The following is a 21,802-nucleotide window of genomic DNA, read 5'->3' on the forward strand; positions in this document are numbered from 1 at the left end:
TAGCAAAAATCAATACCGTGAAAATACCGTATACCGTGATAAAAGCTTCAGCAATTATCACATGAAAATTTGATACCTCACATGCCTATAGGTTATTTTTGACCTGCAAATATGACATTAAATAGCCTACTAAATGACTGAGGCAATCGCTACTCCTCTTTTTTCCCCCTTTTTTTTACGAACACTAGCGTTTTTGTGGTAAAAATAGCCTACGATTAAAATCTAAGCAAATTTAAATGGTCATGCGTAGGCCTACTTTTTAAATATTGAATTGTTAATTATTTATTAGTGTTATAGAGCCATGATAACTTATGAACAACATTTGTTGTAACTGTAACCAATTTGCTTTGTTTCTGATTCGTTCTTGTTGTGATTAAAGGATGTGGAAGAGCAGCTCGAGATGTGTTTGTCATGGAAACGGAGCCGGAGATCATTAAGGAATGACAGACTGAACCTCTCCGGTGTGTTTCAACTCAAACCCGAGCGGAATAAACTCGGACAGCCGTGACGGATCCACCGCAGATAGCAGTAGTCTATTATACGTAAAACTTGGCTAGAGCTGCAGTATGTCCGTGAACGGGATTCAGGGCGGCCCGGTAACGGTTACCGTGGCGGAGCCGCACACGCGTGGGTCCGGCGGGTTTCAGTCTATGTCTCTGCCGCGTTTCATGCGTCTTAAGTTTAACCCGGAGTCTCTCGAGAAAGTTTATCAGACGTATTTTATGCGCCAGCGGCAGGAGACGCTACTGGTGCTGATCTTGTTCGCAGCTCTGTTCAACAGTTATGTGATCATCATGTGCGCGGTTGTTTACTCTCAGGATAAACTCAACACGCTCGCGGTGGCGGCAGGTGGACTGGTTTCGGATTTTCTGCTCTACATTGTGTCCCGGTTCCGTTTGCTGCCAGAGGCCGTGTCCCGGAGCCTCGTGCCGTACGCGCTGTGGCTGCTCATCACGGTCCACGTGCTGTGCTACTTCAGTTTGAACTTCGCGGGATTTCATGAAGCCGGTGACACGGTCGGGTGGCAGATATTCTTCATCTTCTCCTTCTTCCTCACGCTCCCGCTGACGCTCGCGCGCATCTCGCTCCTGAGCGCGCTCTCGGGCTGCGCGCACACGCTGCTGCTGGGGTTCACTGTTGCACAGAGACAACAAGATAAGCTACAGTTGACAGTGCTGATCAGACAGGTGACACAAACACACCTACACAGTGTAACACTGGACTACTTCTTATTTTGTCAAGTTACATAATCAGATAGACTACTCCAAGGTACTTCAAATGGCAGGGACACATTTTTTTTTAACTTTTCTGTAAGTGAAGATATTATTTACAGTGATTTGGAGTGATGATAGTGTAAGGACGTTTAAAGGCTCAGGGGATAAAGAGGTGGTACCACGAAAGTTTTACATCATATTTTATTCATTAAATAAACAAACAACAAAACGAAAGTGAAGTGGCTGGCCCTCACAGACTGCCATTTAAACAAAAACAAAACACTAACATAAATAGTCCAGGCCTGGTCCTCTCTCGTCCTTCACTGCCCTCACTCCTCCTTTTCTCCTTCCGGAGCTCCTCCGTGAGACTCGAGACTTGCCACAGATAGCTAGGCCTAGATATCATGGTTCTCAATGCACTTCCTTGTACCATTGTATCACCACAGTACCTTTATTGTAAAGGTGATTACCATTTTCAGATATCTTGGGATCATTTTATCATGGTTTATCAAATCTAATTTTATTGTTACTGCCACAGTACTTTTTGTAAAGGGTAATATCAAAATGGTAGGCTACTTCACATGATAACGTATAAATTACGTGAAATTTAAAATATGTTCAACTAGAAAAAGAGTTATTTTAAATTGTATTATTATTTTACAAAATTACTGTTAAATTTTACTGCATTTTTGATCAAATAAATGAAGCCATTGTGCGCTTAAGAGGTTTCTTTCAAACACTTTAAAAAGTCTTGCTGACTCCAACATTTTAAATATATGTTTATGTAAATGAACTGTTTTTTATTTGACCAAACCTTATAAATAATACTGTGTTGGTACTGTGGTATAATTATGCTATCAGTCTCTAAACTGTGATTTATGACACCCGAGAAACGTGTCATGTGTTTCATGTCATGATCACGGAGGTGGAGCTCACAGAAGGATCTGATGTAATGTGGCGATATGTGACCCTGGACCACAAAACCAGTCACATGGGTCAATTTTTAAAAATAGAGATTTATACATCACATGAAAGCTGAATAAATAAGCTTTCCATTGATATATGGTTTGGTAGGATAGGACAATATTTGGCCAAGATACAACTATTGTGAAAATCTGGAATCTGAGGGTGCAAAAAAGTCGAAACATTGAGAAAATCGCCTTTAAAGTTGTCCATATATGTTCGCGATTGTGCTGTATCACTCACAAAAATAAATGTTTTATATTTTTATGGTAGGAAATTTATAAAATATATTCATTGAACATTTTCCTTAATATCCTAATGATTTTGGCATAAAAGAAAAATCAATAATTTTGACCCATACCTTTTATTGTGGGCTATTGCCACAAATATACCCGTGCTACTTGTGACTGGTTTTGTGATCCAGGATCACGTGTCTGGAAGAAACACTTTTACATTGACGTCATAGGACAGGGCGGCTCAAAAACATCACTCAGACATCTATTTTCCATCTAAACAAACATAATGTTCTGTGTCGCTGGAGTGTGTATATTCAAGCAGAAGTGTGTTGTTTCTCGTAGCTTGTGGCGAATCTGATGCTGTATTTTGCTGCTGTGCTGGTGGGCGTGATGTCATATTTCATGGCCGACCGTAAGTACCGCACGGCGTTCCTAGAGGCCAAACAATCTCTGGAAGTCAGTCTAACGCTGAAGGAACAGGGTCAACAACAGGTACACACAAACATGCATTGCAAATACAAATTGTGTCTCTAATAAATGGACCGGATGCTTAATCCATGTCTGTGAGTGTGTGAGTAATGAAAGTACAGAGATGCTCTAATTGGGCTCAGTGGTGGAGCTCTGCTCTGGAGCCCTTGTGTCCTGTTACCTGTTATTGGCGCATCTGAGCAGAATGGAGACAAGGACACACACACACACACATACTGAGCAGGTTGTGTTCTGTTGCCACTCTTATTGCAGTAATGAAGTAATTCCCCAGGCTGCTGTTATTGTGACAGCAGCGACACTAAAGACCCAAGAGTCCAAATTTGCCATCACACATTATTTTATGTTGGTCACACAGTACATACTAAGTTTTAAGATCAGTCCTATCCTATATATAAATAATATCTCATTAAATTGTTGGTTAATGCAATAGGGTTTCGTTCATCCAAACATTTACATTTATTTGCTTTTTAAGAACTTCAGTTCAGTTTATATTAATATTTGTGTTAGTTTATAGCAAAACATTGTGTCATTTTAGTTTTAGGTGCAACCAAAACACATTCATATCAACTTATATTTTCATTTTAGATGTGAATAAATTAACTTTCTACTTTTTAATTTTCAAGATTTTTATTTGAAAACAAGGAAGTTTTGAGACTGAGATATTATTGAGATATTATTATAGCTTTTATAGTATCATTTTACAATAAGGTCTCATTTGTTAACATTAGTAAATGCATTAGTTAACATGAACTAACAGTGAGCAATAAATTTGTACGGTATTTATTAACATTTGTTTATGTTGGTTATAAAAATACAGCTGTCCATTGTTACTTCACAGAGTATTAAATAGGCTAATGTTAACAAATAAAACCTTTGATTTTAATAATGTATTAGTACATTATTAGAAATTAACATTAACTAAGATTAATAAATGCTGTAGAAGTATTGTTTATTATTAGTTAACTAATGTAACCTTATTGTAAAGTGTTACTGTTTTTATAAATACTTTATATTAGTTTTCATTTTTATATTTTCCCTTATATTTTCATTTCAGGGTAAAGGTTTAGTAATTTAGCTTTGTGTCTTTGCAATTTTTATTAGTTTTTTAACTGTCTATATATTTGTATTTCAGTTTGTTGGTGACAGTCCCACCTTTAACCTTTACCATTGGTCAATTTGCTATTTTGGACCATTCATACAAACAGAAATATTGAAAGGGGCATATTGTTTTTTGGGGATATGATTTCAACGGTTTCTGTCTCAAGTACTTTAACATATTTTAATTTTTTTTGTATGCTGCCTTTTACGTTTTTGCTATTGAATTGGATTGTGCTTCATCATAGTTTTACTGTTAAAATTTTGTAATTTATTAGCAGGTTCCCTTGTGACAACTTACCCCATTCACATTGACAATATATTCCATTATTTGGTGTTAAGTGTTTCATTGGAATCCTTAATCGCTGGCACCAAACTGTCTGTTCTCCGGTTTAATTGCTTTTTTGTCAGCATCTCTTTCTGACCAATCTCAGAGGCTTCTGGGAGTTGAGTGCATTCAACCAATCAGAGCACAGCTGACGGGTTTAGCTCTCTATGGCAACCGCATCAAGAGACTAATGTGCTACGATTCGAACTCCCAAAATCCCACATCACTTTTCTGTTCATGAACTAGAGAGAGCACTTTTTTACATTAGATTCACCTGTTAATGGTCCACCAAATTAGAAAATACTTAATCTGAATCTAGTTTGCAAGGCTGCATTTATTTAATCAAAAATACAGTAAAAACAGCAACATTTAGAAAAAATATTACAATTAAAAATAACTGTTTTCTATTTTAGTAAAAAAAAAAAAATTCCTGTGATGAAAGCTGAATTTTCAGCATCATTACTCCAGTCTTCAGTGTCACATGATCCTTCAGAAATCATTCTAATATGATGATTTGATGCTCAAGAAACATTTATTATTTTCGATGTTGAACAGTTTTTGCTGCTTGACATTATTGTGGAAACAGTGATGCAATTCAAACATTTGTTGTAAAATTAAAAAATAGAGAAAGTAATACTTTTATTAATCAAGGATGCCTTAAATTGATCAAAAGTGGGAGTGAAGACATTTCAACATTGATGATGATCAGAAATGTTTCTTGAGTATCAAATTAGCATATCATAATGATTTCAGGAGGATCATGTGACGTGTGATAAATTACATTTTAAAATATATTCAAATAGAAAACAGTTATTTTAATTTGTAGTTATATTTCACAATATTATGGTTTTTACTTCCGATTAAATGAATGCAGCTTTGGTGAGCAGAAGAGACTTCTTTAAAAAAACATTTTAAGAATTTGTAATGTTCCCAGACTTGACAGGTACTCTCTCTATATGTGTGTTTAGGAGGAGCTATTGTTGTCCATCTTGCCGAAGCACATAGCAGATGAGATGCTTCAGGGCATGAAAAAAGAAGCCAATCAGAAATCAGATGCTCAGCAGTTCAACACCATGTACATGTACCGCCACGAAAATGTCAGGTAAAACACTAACTGTCCATGATTTTTATCCTGTCTTCTTTTATTACAACAAGTGCTGCGATTTTGATTCACCACAGTGATTCTTTTAATCTGTTCACCAAAAGATTCCACCACATTTGTCCGTTGATCCGTTCAATACACTCAAAAAAATATTTGCAGAATTGTCAGTCATGAATGAAACAGTATTGAGAAATTGGTCCTAATGATTGTATAACATATTTTGCCTTGCTGAATATCTGTTTTATTCAGAAATGCTTCAAATCGCAGAAATAACACAGGTTGTCATTTTATGTTGACTTAACTTTACACTAATGTAATGATCTCTCTCTTCCAGTATCCTTTTCGCAGATATCGTAGGTTTTACACAGCTGTCGTCTGCCGTGACTCCGAAAGAACTTGTCAAACTACTCAACGAACTGTTTGCCCGCTTTGACAAACTAGCAGCAGTGAGCAAAAACAGCCAACACACACATTTTAAATATTTATATATGTCCACCATGTAAAGAAAATACAAAAAAAGCCATAAAGCGTTCAAAAGCATATGTTATGGGCAATTTGCATGGTACAAACTTGCATATAATCACCTGTACTAAGGATACAAGAAACACTGACACTTCCACACGCAGTTCATTTGCTCTTATGGCAAGGCACTTTTATTTCTTATCTGACTGTATGTTTTAACAGCAACACCACCAGCTGAGGATCAAGATTCTGGGAGACTGTTATTACTGTATCTGCGGTTTGCCAGATTACCGTGAAGATCACGCGGCCTGCTCCATTATGATGGGCCTGTCTATGGTGGATGCCATCTCGTGAGTACACGCCCACTGGGACGGGCTTTACCTGCAGTATCCAATCACTGGTGCATGCCATATGGGAGGGGTTTTATCTGTAATAGAGACAGAGCGTATTTAGGCCACGCCCACACCGGGGGGGGGGGGGGGGGGACAATCCAACCGTCTCCATTGACTTTGCATTGCGAGAGGCTGCCTCCTTGTCATTTATGACTTATAACAAAAAACAAAACAATGTCTAAAAGCTGCTGTGTGACAAGGTATACAGCAAACAAGCTAAATAACCCAGAAATACATTTTTATAAGCTGTCGACCCCAAAAAACGGTTTGTTTCAGGACATAAAAGTGGATCAATTGAGACTAGTTCTCGAACTACTCTGAGAACTACGCCCACTGGAACGCGACGTGATATTGTAAAAAAAACAAAAAACATTCATAATTTACCCATTCTTCCTGCTGATGCTTCACGTCTTATAGCCTGTATCGACTTTTGTCTCCTTAAAGGTACAGCTTTTACGGTTCAGAAGCTTATAAAAATGTATTTCTGGGTTTTTTAGCTTGTTTGCTGTACACCTTGTCACACAGCAGCTTTTAGGCTTTTTTCTTTTCATTTTTTTAGGCGTTTTTTGTTATATGTCATAAATGACAAGGAGGCAGCCTCTCGCAATGCAAAGTCAATGGAGACAGTTGGATTGATACATGCATTTATGCTATGATGGGTGTCCGGCTGATAAATTACTACTTTAGCACAGCAATTAGGAAAAAAGGTGTATATACAGTATATACATATATATATATATATATATATATTTGTTTAATAATTTTTATATATTTATATTTTATATTATATATTCAAATACTAATAATTTTTTTGATTAAAAGAAAGTTATTATAGATTTTATAATTGAATAAAATGAATTAATCAGCTATAAACAGACATTCTAAATGGCTCATATGCTTCTCACCTGTGTTCAGCTACGTGCGTGAAAAAACTCAGACAGGAGTGGACATGCGTGTCGGCGTGCACACGGGAACCGTACTGGGGGGAGTCCTGGGACAGAAGCGCTGGCAGTTTGACGTTTGGTCCACTGATGTTACGGTGGCAAACAAGATGGAGTCAGGGGGAATCCCTGGGTGAGATTAACTCAAGTCTGTTACAACGGAATTTAACCAATTCGTTTTTTGTTGAATTACAGTGTGTTAGACTGTTTCTGCTGTGTTTGCAGGCGTGTGCACATCTCTCAGAGCACAAAGGACTGTTTGCATGGTGAGTTTGAGCTGGAGGAGGGCAGTGGAGGAGAACGCTGCGAGTATCTTCTGGAGAAAGGCATTGACACGTATCTGGTGTGCTTGTCCAAAGAAACACACAAAACAAACGGATTGAGCAACGGCACAGTGAGTATCATGAGCTTCATCAATATTCTCTGATCTGTTGTTCTCATCTCAAACTCATCTCAAACTTTCCTCAGGTGATCAACACCACAGAAACCAGCGGCAGCAGCACATCAGTAAAGAACATACCTGAGGAGTCAGAAACACAGGTGAGATCTATCTATCTATCTATCTATCTATCTATCTATCTATCTATCTATCTATCTATCTATCTATCTATCTATCTATCTATCTATCTATCTATCTGTCTATCTGTCTGTATGTCTGTCTGTCTGTCTGTCTGTCTGTCTGTCTATCTATCTGTCTGTATGTCTGTCTGTCTGTCTGTCTGTCTGTCTGTCTGTCTATCTATCTTTATCTGTCTGTCTGTCTATCTTTATCTGTCTGTCTATCTATCTTTATCTGTCTGTCTGTCTATCTTTATCTGTCTGTCTATCTATCTTTATCTGTCTGTCTGTCTATCTTTATCTGTCTGTCTGCCTATATATCTCTGTCTGTCTGTCTATCTCTATCTGTCTGTCTAGATTCAAGATTCAAAAAGGTTTACTTGCATGGTGAAAGAAATCTTTACATTGCCAAAGCATTCATAACAATATACAATATAAATAAATAATTATACAAATATAAATAAATAAATAAAAATAAAGGTGTTTTTTTACATGAAAATAAACATAGCAATAAAAATGTTTAATCTTCTATCTGTCCGTCTGTCTATCTATCTCTATCTGTCTGTCTGTGTGTCTGTCTGTCTGTCTGTCTATCTGTCTGTCTGTCTGTCTGTCTGTCTGTCTGTCTGTCTGTCTATCTATTCAATTCAATTCAAAGGGGCTTTATTGGCATGAACGTTTTTGAAACAATGTTGCCAAAGCATATACAAAATATACAAATAAAATATATATATAAACATTTAAAACAATGTTTGGATATTTGTGTGTGTGTGTGTGTGTGTGTGTGTGCGTGCGTGCGTGCGTGCGTGCGTGCGTGCGTGCGTGCGTGCGTGCGTGTGTGTGTGTGTGTGTGTGTCGGTCACTCACTGCCCCTTAGGTTGTGGCATGTTTGTACATATTGGGCAGCAAGATAAGTTCTGTCTCCTTCTCCCAGGAGAAAGTTTAATTTAGAAATTTCATTCAGGTCTTTGAAATTTGGGATTATATAGTTAAATTTGTTAAAGTAAAGGTTCCTTGTGTCTTTGAACGATTCACATTGTATTAGAAAGTTCATCCCTGTCTCAACCTCACCTGTCAAACAGTGATCACACGTTCTGTTTTCTTTTGGTTGCCATGATTTTTTGTGTCTTCCTGTTTCAATTGCCAATTTGTGATCATCACTGAGCCTGTACCTGGTTAGGATCTGTCTCTGCTTTCTATCTCTGACAGTAGAGAGATATTCTGCTAATTTATAATCTCTTTTTAGAGTCTACTTTGGCTTTTAGTTTCTTCTTTCCAATGTTCCAGATAGGTTTCTTTGCGTTGTGCTATGATTTGCTTGACTCTGATTGGTGTTTGGAAGGCAGTGTTGTTCTGAGGCTGCTCAGACTGTCTCTGACGTAGGGCAGTTTGTCTGAGTACCAGTTGAGGGGACTCTTTTCTGGGTTCAGCTCCTAGGTTCGGAGGGCCTTTAAGTGAAGTGTGTCTTGGGGTCTGGATTTCAGGTGGTTAAAAATTGAGTGTTCTCTTTTGGATGTTAATTATCAGTGGGTATCTGCCTAATTCTGCTCTGCATGCATTTGTTGGTGTGTTTCTGTGTACGTGTAGAATGTATCTGCAAAATTCTGCATGAAGAGATTCTGTTGGGTGTTTGTCCCAACGGGTATAGCTCTGATGACTGAGTGGACCCCATATTTCACTACTGTACAGCGCAATGGGCTGGATGACACTGTCAAATATTTTAAGCCAGATTTTAATTGGAATTTGGAAGTTATAGAATTTTCTCTTAATTGCATGTATAGCTCTTCAAGCTTTTTCTTTTAGTGCATTCACTGCCATGTTGAAACTCCCTGATGCTGATTTGGTTATACCAAGGTAGGTATAGCTCATGCTGTGTTCAATGACATCATTATTAATGGTGAATTGATGTTTGTTCTCCTGACATCTTGGGCGTTTTTGGAAGATCATGATATTAGTTTTCTTCATATTTACAGCCAGAGCCCAGTTCTGACAGTACTTTTCTACTATGTCTAGCTGTTGCTGTAATCCTTGTTTAGTAGGAGACAGTGGAACGAGATCGTCAGCATAAAACAGGGACTTCACCTCTCTATCTAGAAGGGAGAGGCCAGGAGCAGCACATTGATCTAACTCAACAGCAAGCTCAACGATGTACATATTAAATAATGTTGGACTTAAATTGCAACCCTGCCGAACACCTCTGCTCTGGGTGAAGAAAGCAGTTTGTTCGTTGCCAATTTTAACAGCACACATATTTTCTAAATACATAGATTTAACTAGATCATACATTTTGCCCCCTACACCACACTGTAGAAGTCTGTAAAAGAGACCTTCATGCCAAATAGAATCAAAAGCTTTACTGAAATTAATGAAACAAGAGAAAATTTTAGTATGGTGTACATGTTTATTAATTAATGTGTGTAAGGTATATATATGATCAGTGGTGCGGTGTTTTGGGAGGAAACCAATCTGACTTTTACTTAAGATGGAGTGTTCCTCAATGAAATCTAGCATTCTTTTATATAGAATGCTACAGAATAATTTGCCTAGACAGCTGCTGACAGAGATGCCACGGTAGTTATTAGGGACTGATTTGTCCCCACTCTTATGAATGGGGGAAATGAGCCCTTTGTACCAGATGTCAGGAAAACATCCTGACTGTAGAACAATATTGAACAGCTTTAACACTGCAGCCTACATCTCTGGGGTGCTGCATTTGAACATCTCGTTTTTAATGCTGTCTGGACCACAAGCTTTCCTCGACTGGAGAGATTTTGTCTGTGTGATCAATTCTTCCCAAGTAATTGGAGAATCAAGAGGGTTTTGGTTGTCTTTAATTGTTTGTTCTAATGTTTGGAGTTTTCTTTTATAAAATTGTGTTCTGGTCTAATTTGTTTAATTGGTATGTCTTTGTAAAGGTTTTCAAAATGTTTTTTCCAGATATCACCATTTTGAATGGGTAATGGTTGTTGTAGTTTTGTGTTGAACTTGTTCCACGTATTCCAGAATTGATCTTGATTAATGGCGTTTTCATTATCTTCAAGTTTCATGTGGGTATAATTTTGTTTTTTGTTCCTAATTGTACATTTGTATTTATTTAAAATGTCATTGTATCTAATGCGTAAGGCCGGGTTGTTTGGTTGGCGGTGTTTTTCATTTGCTATATTTCTAAGGTCCTTTCTGATGGTCTTGCGTTCTTTATCAAACACTTTCTCAACATTTTGTCTTCTAATAGGCTTATGTTTCTGTTTTATGAGGTCAGCTCTAATAGCTACCTTATGGAATATCGTGTTGATGTCATCAATCGCCTTGTTTACACCGTTATTGGTAACGGAGATACGGTTTACACCACCTTTCCTTTGGTGTAGTATGTGATTGTGAGAAGGGGGTCCTCCTTGTCCAGGTGTTCATCTTTGCAGATCTTTAATCTGCCCCCTGAGCCGATGCCTTCACTGAATACATATGGGTAGTTGTTCGACACAGTATCTTTCCAGATGTAGATGGAATCAGTGAAGAATATGAGGTTGTTTTTCTTTCTTCCATTCTTTTGTTGGGCATAGTCAGTGAAGAGGATCTCTGGGTTTTCCCGTAGTGTCTTCTCCTTGTGTTTCTCCCTAGCTGCTGCACTTTTACATTTGACAGGGTATTCAACCTCTCTGCTGGAAGCTTTGCTGTGCTTAAAGATGAAGTGAACTGAAAAAAATCAACCTTGATAACATGTTGTTTATGAGAATTAAAAGTAATTTACATTAAAAATTTTAACTAAAAATATCAATATAGCTTTTTTTAAGCAGCACAAAAATTGCGTTTGTTACGCTGGCAATTTCGATGACGTCACTGGCATGGTAGGACCCGCGAAGGTATATAGGCAACAGCTACAGGTCCTATATACACACACGAAAATCAGTAGTTTTAATTGCATGAGTTACGCATTTGAGCATGTGAGGGACAGGCCAGTAGTATCTGACTACCACCACATGGAGGACGACCAGTTTCAGGCTCCACATACAGTACAGGATCGTTTGGGGGAAGTGACTGGTGCGGGCACGGGCGCGGGCGCTGCCGGAGCATGGACGCTTCATCTACTCATTGACGTTTTCAACACATCTGTCTCTCGTACCTAGGATTAAACACTAGAAATCACGACTAGAATAATTTTGTTGACAAGGCCAGGGGGTAGAGAGAAGCTAGCTCTGCTAGTGTTGGTTGGTAACGGAATAGCCTACCATGCCAGTGACGTAGTTGAATGTTGAAATCCAACATGGCGGCGCCCGTGTAACAACAACAACATTTTCAACGTACCATTTTATCCCTTTTAACAAATTTTGTCATTTTAATAATTGTACCAATGAGAATAAATAAAATGCATCTGTTATATCACATTTTTTCAAATTTCAGTTCAGTTCATCTTTAAATGCCTTCTTACCCGTTTCCATGGTGACCACTTGTTTACTCCAAACAGGTGGCTAGGCTACTTTGTTGTTTACAGGACTTCAAAACACAGTTATTTCTTGTTCTTTCTTATTTTCTTCTTTGTCTTTGTTAAAAATCTCTTCTGTTATCTCTTCTGTTATTGTTTAGCTCAGTTTATTTAGTTTCTTAGGCAGTCAGTAGCCCAGTCACCTGATGACAACAAGCTGAAACAGTTGACAGCTCCCTAGTTTACAGTTTAGCTAGTTGTTTTGATTTAAAATTAAAATCAAGATATTCACTTATTTCACTTATATCTTCTGTTTTGCAGATTATTAAATTTACCTCTTCATTAGAGTCCTTTGTGGGGGGTATTTGAAGTTTTTTTTTTTTTCAGAAATGTCCCACTCTTTCATCAACCCAAGTTGATGAAAATATTCAGGAGCTCATTTTGATGCAGCTTTTTCTCTGCATTCTGCATTATCTCTCCTATCTATCTCTATCTGTCTGTCTGTCTGTCTGTCTATATATCTCTATCTATCTGTGTGTCTGTCTATCTATGTCTATCTGTCTGTCAGTCTATCTATCTAACGTTATGTCTGCCTGTCTGTCTGTCTATCTATCTCTATCTATCTATCTATCTATCTATCTATCTATCTATCTATCTATCTATCTATCTATCTATCTATCTATCTATCTCTCTATCTGTCTGTCTGTCTGTCTGTCTATACATCTTTATCTTTCCGTCTGTCTGTCTATCTATCTCTATCTGTCTGTCTGTCTATCTATCTCTATCTGTCTGTATGTCTGACTATCTATCTATATCTATCTCTCTATCTGTCTGTCTATCTATCTCTATCTGTCTGTCAGTCTATCTATCTATATCTGTCTGTCTATATATCTCTATCTGTCTGTCAGTCTATCTATCTATATCTGTCTGTCTGTCTAACTATCTCTATCTGTCTGTCTGTCTGTCTATCTATCTATATCTGTCTGTCTGTCTAACTATCTCTATCTGTCTGTCTGTCTATATATCTATCTGTCTGTCTATATATCTCTATCTGTCTGTCAGTCTATCTATCTATATCTGTCTGTCTGTCTGTCTAACTATCTCTATTTGTCTGTCTGTCTATATATCTCTATCTGTCTGTCTATATATCTCTATCTGTCTGTCTGTCTATCTATCTCTATCTGTCTGTCTGTCTGACTATCTATATCTATCTCTCTATCTGTCTGTCTGTCTATATATCTTTATCTTTCTGTCTGTCTGTCTGTCTATCTATCTCTGTCTTTCTATCTCTTTCTGTCTGTCTGTCTGTCTGTCTGTCTATCTCTATCTGTCTATCTGTCTGTCTATCTCTTTCTGTCTGTCTGTCTGTCTGTCTGTCTGTCTGTCTGTCTGTCTATCTATCTCTGTCTGTCTGTCTATATATCTCTATCTGTCTGTCTGTCTAACTATCTCTATCTGTCTGTCTGTCTATCTATCTATATCTGTCTGTCTGTCTAACTATCTCTATCTGTCTGTCTGTCTATATATCTCTATCTGTCTGTCTATATATCTCTATCTGTCTGTCAGTCTATCTATCTATATCTGTCTGTGTCTAACTATCTCTATCTGTCTGTCTGTCTATATATCTCTATCTGTCTGTCTATATATCTCTATCTGTCTGTCTGTCTATCTATCTCTATCTGTCTGTCTGTCTGACTATCTATATCTATCTATCTATCTATCTGTCTGTCTGTCTATATATCTTTATCTTTCTGTCTGTCTGTCTATCTATCTCTGTCTGTCTATCTGTCTGTCTATCTCTTTCTGTCTGTCTGTCTGTCTGTCTATCTCTATCTGTCTATCTGTCTGTCTATCTCTTTCTGTCTGTCTGTCTGTCTGTCTGTCTATCTATCTCTGTCTGTCTGTCTATATATCTCTATCTGTCTGTCTGTATGTATGTCTGACTATCTATATATCTGTCTGTCTGTCTGTCTGTCTGTCTGTCTTGACCTTTGACCTGTGCGTGTGGTTTCTCAGCAGCTAAAGTTGGCCAGTATGACAGATGAAGGACTGGAAGACGAGAATCTGAACCGTCTGCTGAATAACGCTCTGCTGGAGAGAGAGAGAGAGGAGACGTAACGATTGTTTATTCTTATTTGAACCCATTGGTTTTGCTTTTATGCCTCTGTCTCACATCACCATCTCTCTCTCTCTCTCTCTCTCTCTCTCTCTCAGTCTGGAGGAGAGGAAGACGGCTCTTCTCTCTCTGAGGTTTAAAGACTCTGATCTGGAATCTCGTTACTCGGCAGAGAAGGAGAGACAGACGGGTGTTGCGTTCAGCTGCTGTTGTGTGGTTCTGATCTTCACCTCAGCCATGGAAATGCTCATAGATCCACAGTGAGTGAAGCTCATGAATAATTAATTACTAAAACAACGTGATATATTATATCAGTATAAATGTACTCATGTAACATTTTATTAAAACTAACAATTCTGCTGTGTTATAATGTTACATGTCTGCTTGATTTCTGACAGGTTGATTGTGAATTACGTGACTCTGGCTGTTGGTGAGCTGTTACTTCTGATTCTGACTCTGTGTTCAATTGCGGCCATCTTTCCTCGAGTGAGTTCAACCAAAGACATTAGATATACAAAGACGGTGCACTCTTATTACTTATGGCGGAATAAGTCCCTGCTTAAAAATCGCTAATTGTTTTTTTAGCGCTATTTGGGCATAAGAAACAAAATTTTGGGGATATTTCAAATCAGATTTTGTTGCTGATTTGAAATATATTATTTAATAGTGAGTTCAGCAAGCAGCTTTTGAGATTTCAGGATTCCCCCATTCAAGTAGACAGGTCTTGGTCTTGTATGCCCGAAATAGCTGCCCGGAGGCATTTCAAATATGGCCGCCCAGTGAACCAGTAGCACCTCAATGCAGTACATGAGATCCACGGGGAGGAGTCGGATCAAGATCCAAGGGGTGGAGATGGGTAGGATTAGGGCTGGGTTTAGGGATTAGGGGTGGGTTTAGGGATTAGGGATGGGTTTAGGGATTAGGGTGCAGAGATGGGTAGGTTTAGGTATGTGTAAGGTGGGAGTAGTTGGATCTGGATCCGACTCCTCCCCGTGGATTTCATGTTCTGCAGTGAGGACCATCTCCAGTGAACAGACTTTCCTTGAAAGGGACTTTGGTTCAACATCACAGCAGTTGATGAAAGAGTGAATTCCATGACAACATCTTTAGGTCATAATTCACCCCAAAATTTAAAGAAAATGTATTTTTATTTTTTTGCTTTGGGGTTAAATATAAGCTGAATGTGATTCACCTGAGAGAGCAGGGTTATTTTAGTAGGCTATTTTATATACTTGGTACATATATAAGTATATTATATATTTAGTATTTATTTTATTTTATTTATATACTATTCGTCACGTTCGGGTTACAGTAATTCGCACAACTCAGGAACAGTGATGTTTGATTTTTGAACGAATCGTTCTTTTGAGCCGGTTCTCAGGAAGTAACCGGTCGAGCTGGTTCCCTAATCGAACTGAATCAAACTTTAATTTCGGGTTGATGACTCAAGACAGACAGCCGAAGTAGCTCATCCAACTCAAAAAGAACCGAATGAGCCGGTTCAACCAACTGTCGAAGTTTGCCGAGGATTACAGAGGAGTCTGATGAGTGAGTTGACGATACTTTCCAAGCCTGAGGCACATACTGGAAATATGCTTATTATGACTACTGTTATTAAGTAACATTTTATGAAATAACATTTTATTAAAACCTGCAAAAACCTTTCTATCAAGAGATGTAAATAAATGTTACCATAGTTTATTGTGCATGGAAATTATATTTTAAGTTGTTAAGTGAAATCAAGGAGTTTATAAGACTATATACTTTAGATATGTAGTTTGTGCATCAATGTCTTTAATGTTTGCTGTAGATGCGAAATATTTTGAAATCTTTTCCAAGATGTAGACTAATCAATACTGGTCAGTCGTATCTGACATAAAGGATCCACAAATGAAACTGTGACCACAAACATCAGTGACTTAAGTGAATGTAAAAGCCAATAATCAGCAATATGCGTTCACACAAATAACTTTTTATTTGAATGTTTCAATATGCATTTCACACAAATGAATTTATTTGAATGTTTCCTTGATATAACATGACTCTGAGTTGTAATCGGACTTTACATCACTACTCAGGAATATCAACAAAAAAGTCTTTAATCAGTCCAAAATCCAAAGGGAAACACTCAGGAGATTACAGGAAAAAGCTAGCAAAACAACGACGTAAAACTTAATGACAAACATCACCAAACCAAGAACTGTGAGAACACGAGACTTAAATACATACAGAGTAATTAACAACTAAGAACATGTGTGGAACAATATGAGTAACTATGGAAACTAAGCCTGTGTCCGAAATCTCCCCCTATACCCTCATTCACTATTCGCTACATTAGTCCACTAGTGTAGTTCACTTAAGGGAGTGAATGAAAACGAGTGAGTGAATTTATTTCGAATTGAGTGTACCGGGAGGGCTGCCGCTTTTGCATTGTTTGTGCTTGTTGTATAATAATAGTTTGAAACTTAGAATACTGGTAGCTCCAGTAGTGAGATGAAAATATATATCTTAAACTGTGAACTCTCACAGTGCATTATGGGTATTCTCTCGCGTACATCGGTTGTACACTCACTATTACAGTGTATTGTAGGATTGAATGAGTGCCCTTGATAACGTCCACTATGGTTTCGGACACCACAACAAATGGCTGTGCCCTTAAATAGTGCCCTGTTTAAGGGTATAAAGGGAGATTTCAGACACAGCCTAACTATAACACAGACAAAAAGAGAAAATAAAACCACAACTCAATCTCTATTTAATATAAATATATGTAGTTATTAGCTGTGTATCTAGATTCGTTTATTTTACTCGTTTATTTTTATTTCAGTTTTAGGTAAGCTTAATGCTTCAAGACCATCCATGTAACATTGTGATGTGTGTGTGTATCAGATCTTCTCCCGGAGGCTGGTGTCCTTCTCGCTGTGGATCGACCACACACGTTGGGCTCGTAACACATGGGCCATGGCCGCCATATTTGTTCTGACCATGGCTGAAGTGGCTGATATGGTGAGATAAAACACATTTCACCTTTTTTCCAATTATTATCATTATTCACTGTGATTGGCATGTTTATACGATGTCATGCACCCACATTTCCAATTGGGAAGCCTGACTTCAAGTGCAGTTCTGTTGCATTTTTCAATTCAATTATGAAATTTAGGCTTTTAAAGATTCAATGTCAGATTCTTGTCATTTTTCGTTAGCTGAGCTGTGTTCAGCCCTCTCTGTTGCTCCTGAACTCCACTTCCGGCGTGGCGCTCGAGTCTCTTGGTGACGGAGGATGTGCCGAGAACCCCAAACACTACGGATACATATCAGTGCTGTCTCTGGTGGCAACTGTCATGCTCGTACAGCTCAGCCATGTCGTCAAGCTGGCGCTCATGTTGGTGGTTACCATAGTGACAGGTGCTGTAAACATCCACAGCTGGATGTACATTTACGAAATCTACGATTTCATTCGCTACCTGGACTACAGGTGAGTCGAGCTCAAGTTTGAGTCCAGAAATATATGAATACTTGAAGAGTGCTGTATTTACACAAAATATTATTTAGAGTTAAACTACTTTTTGAATGAAGTCTCTTAACTCTTTCCTCGCCACTGACGTAATTTTGCGGCTTTTCTGTGTTTTCACTGTTATACGGTAGATGCGCTATTACGCATCTTCTGAAATAAGTATCTGAATCTTAAAACACATGGAAAAAAGGAGCAGAAACAAGCATTAGAAGCATTGCTTATGCACTTGGTAGTCGTTTAAAAACAACAAGATTTTTGTTCAAAAGGTTGCTTTTTATGAAACTTACACATATTCAAGTGTTTATAAAAAAAGAATGCATGAAGCTAGAATAAAAAACAGGAGTTTTTTTTTTGCTTGCTCTGTTCTGTCTTTTAAAAATGATCAAAAATGCTGGAGGTGGCTGGCAAATGGCTTGCAAGGAAAGAGTTAAAAATGCAGTTAAAAACAATATTATTACATTTTAAAATAACTGTTTTCTATTTGAAGAAAAGTACTTTATTCCTGTGATCAAAGCTGAATTTTCAGCATGATTCCTCCAGTCACATGATCCTTCAGAAATCATTCTAATATGATGATTTGCTGCTCGAGAAATATTAATTATTATTCATGTTGGAAACAGTTGTGCTGCTTCATATTTTTGTGGAAACCTCAATACATGTTTTCAGTATTCTTTGATGAATAGAAACTTCAAAAGAACAGCATTTATTTGAAATATAAAGCGTTTGTAACATGATACATTACTGTCACTTCTGATTAATTGACTAAACACTTAATGAATAAAAGTATTTCTTTACAAAAAACTTCTGAACGCTAATGTATATAATATAGATTTGTAACTTGCAGTTTTTTTAATGCAGAATTCAAGAGGGAATTAACTAAGAATAATTGTTGTGTCTATATATATATGCTCTTTTGATGCTCTTCTCCATCATTCCATCACTATTTAATGAGTTACTGCTGCTATGATCAATAACAAAACATAAACATGTCTTTTACACAGAGTTTTGTGAATTAGGCACAATCTATAATGAGCCAAATTTACACAGAAAGGAGACTGAGAACTTAATTAAATACAGCACAGTTTTTTAATAGTGTATTTCTATTGTTTTTTCACCCAGTTTAGTGATTAAATACAAGTTTTTGCATTTGAAATGCCGCTCACAAAAGTGTAAAAAGTTTTTTCATTATTTTCTGTGGCTCTGTAGGTATTCAGTGGTTCCCACCAGATATCTGCTGACCGTGATGATTATCATCATGATGATAAGTTTCTACTACTTTTCACGCCATGTATGTCTGACAACATCATTCATTTTCTATTTTCTCTCCTTTGTTTTTTTATAACTATTAGCATGTAAATTCTTGTTCCTCTCTCTCTCAGGTGGAACGACAGTCCCGTAAGCTGTTTCTGTGGAAGGTTGAGGTGCACGATCAGAAGGAGAAGGTGTACGAAATGAGAACGTACAACGAGGCGCTGGTCACTAACATGCTTCCTGATCATGTGGCCAAACACTTCCTGGGCTCCAAGAAGCGAGATGAGGTATGGGGGTATATCCCTGAACACAGAGTAATGCGTTTAGTCCTTAATAAATGTGCATATTGATGTTTATTTGTCTATTGCAGGAACTTTACAGTCAGTCGTATGATGAGATCGGCGTGATGTTCGCCTCTATTCCCAACTTCTCTGACTTTTACACGGAGGAGGGTATAAACAATGGAGGGATCGAATGCCTCCGAATCCTTAATGAGATCATCTCTGACTTTGACAGTGTGAGTGTCTCTTACTCTTTATTTCTTTATGTATCTCATCATTTGTTCAGTAGGAATTGTCTTTAAAATCATGTGATGTGTTTTTTTACTGTGAGTAGCTTCTGGATCGCACAGAGTTTCGCCACATTACGAAGATCAAGACCATCGGCAGCACATACATGGCAGCTTCAGGCGTGACGCCAGAGAGCAACACTAACGGATACGCCGACCGCAAGGTGCACTACACAACACACTTTACAGTGCATAATGCTTACAACAATGGAGTCTGTGATACTGATGATGACGATGATGATGATGTGTGTGTGATACAGATAGAGGATCAGTGCATCCTGGAGCGCTGGCAACACTTCGCTGATTTGGCAGACTTCGCGCTGGCTATGAAAGTCATACTTGGAAACCTAAACAAACAGTCATTCAATAACTTCATGCTTCGCATAGGTCAGCAAACAGTAATACAGACCTATGTTACTTTTATATATACATTTCTTTTGGTCCCCATGAGGAAAACAGCTTATAAATCATACTAAATTATGTTTTTCTTTTTTTTTTAAATGTAAAATGCAGAAAGTTTTCTGTGATAGGTAGGTTTAGGGGTAGGGTTAGTGTAAGTGGACAGAATATACAGTTTGTACAGTATAAAAGTCATTATGGCTATGGAAAGTCCCCATAACATGAAAACCCAGCTGGCGTGTGTACGTGCGTGTGTGTCTGTGGTCCTGGCAAACCCTATGTTATTGGGACAAAATGTCCCCACAAAGATGGCAATATCCAAAATCCTTGTCCTTGTGGGGATATTTTTGAGGAAAACCGCTTATAAATCATACTGGGGTGTTTTTAATGTAAAAATGCAGAAAGTTTTCTGTGATGGGTAGGTTTGTGGATAGGGTTAGTGTAAGGGGAGAGTATATACAGTTTGTACAGTAAAAAAAAAATTCTCATAAAGCATGAAAATCCAACATGCTTGTGTGTGTGTGTGTGTGTTTTATTGTCAGGTCTGAATAAGGGGAGTGTGTTAGCTGGAGTGATTGGTGCGCGCAAACCTCATTTCGATATCTGGGGAAACACTGTGAACGTGGCCAGTCGTATGGAGTCCACTGGGGTTATGGGTAACATACAGGTGATACACGTTTTATTTGTTTATTTATGTTAGTTATATGTTAGTATATTAGTTATTTAAAACTAACTGGCCAATATAGCTATAAATTATATTAAAATACAAACATTTTAACATAGTCAAATAATGGCATGTTTTCCACACTGTTTTTCACGAAAACACAAGGAAGTTAGCTATTTAATCAATATTAAATCATCATTATTTATATGCAGCACCAATATAAATATATATATAGTAATATATTAATATATAAATATATATAAACTTATATATACACACTATATAATATTCAAGTTGTTTTATTATTTTATTGCTGCCTGCATGGAGACCTCTGTACATTTTTGATTTAAAAAGATTTAAATAAATCATTGAATCAATTTTAAAACAGTCTGAAATGATATGAATTAAACTTCCCACCTCTATTGCAATTTTTGTGACAGAAATGTAATTTAGAGATTCTATTAAAACATCTCTGTGTTAATGTACTCATACTTTGGATGCAAAACTAGCCTAATGGCACTGACTTCAAGAAACATGTTATAAATATTCACAGTATCATTCAGCTCTGGCTCTAACACAGATGTGTGTGTTTTCATGGTGTTGGTGCTCCCCAGGTGGTGGAGGACTGCTATAACATCCTGAAGGAGTATGGTTTCCGTTTCGTCAGAAGAGGACCCATCTTTGTGAAAGGAAAAGGAGAACTGCTCACTTTCTTCATGAAGGGCAAAGACAAACCTGTCGAAAAGACAACCGCTGTCTCTCTCCCACATCAAATACTAGACAAATCATGAGAAGAATGAAGAAGACTAGGACATTGACACTTTATTTTATATTTTATTATGTTGTGACTTTTCCACTTTTTATTGATGTAAAAAAAGGAAAGGGGACAGTAAATTATTGAGGACAGAGAGGAGAGAGACACAAACCCGTGTCTCCCAAATGAGCACTACAGCTCATGCACTTCCCAACAGGCAACAGCTCTGAAACAGATACATTAAAAACATCCACAGCCAAAGGTTGTATTAACTGAGAATTTTTCATAATTTGTTATATTTAAAAAAAAAAAACACTTTCCATCATTGCAACAGATGAA

The 21,802-nt window shown here is 37.5% G+C and overlaps 1 protein-coding gene across 1 annotated transcript; it reads left to right on the plus strand.

Annotated features, from left to right (window-relative positions):
- The first annotated feature begins 566 nt into the window (after window positions 1-566).
- Window positions 567-21,710, plus strand: adcy3b (adenylate cyclase 3b). The gene is made up of 20 exons (XM_077219675.1): window positions 567-1,187; window positions 2,756-2,905; window positions 5,294-5,427; window positions 5,762-5,873; window positions 6,112-6,239; window positions 7,197-7,355; window positions 7,448-7,616; window positions 7,691-7,762; window positions 14,214-14,311; window positions 14,412-14,573; window positions 14,712-14,799; window positions 17,203-17,319; window positions 17,517-17,788; window positions 19,034-19,115; window positions 19,207-19,365; window positions 19,449-19,595; window positions 19,694-19,810; window positions 19,907-20,033; window positions 20,588-20,712; window positions 21,324-21,710. Exons 1-20 carry the CDS (start codon window positions 567-569, stop codon window positions 21,498-21,500), a joined length of 3,216 nt encoding a protein of 1,071 aa, XP_077075790.1. The 3' UTR covers window positions 21,501-21,710.
- Window positions 21,711-21,802: the final 92 nt, after the last annotated feature.

Source organism: Siphateles boraxobius, unplaced genomic scaffold (genome assembly GCF_051911475.1).
Source record: "Siphateles boraxobius isolate OS27281-9 unplaced genomic scaffold, OSU_SipBor_1 8, whole genome shotgun sequence".
Taxonomy (NCBI): domain Eukaryota; kingdom Metazoa; phylum Chordata; class Actinopteri; order Cypriniformes; family Leuciscidae; genus Siphateles; species Siphateles boraxobius.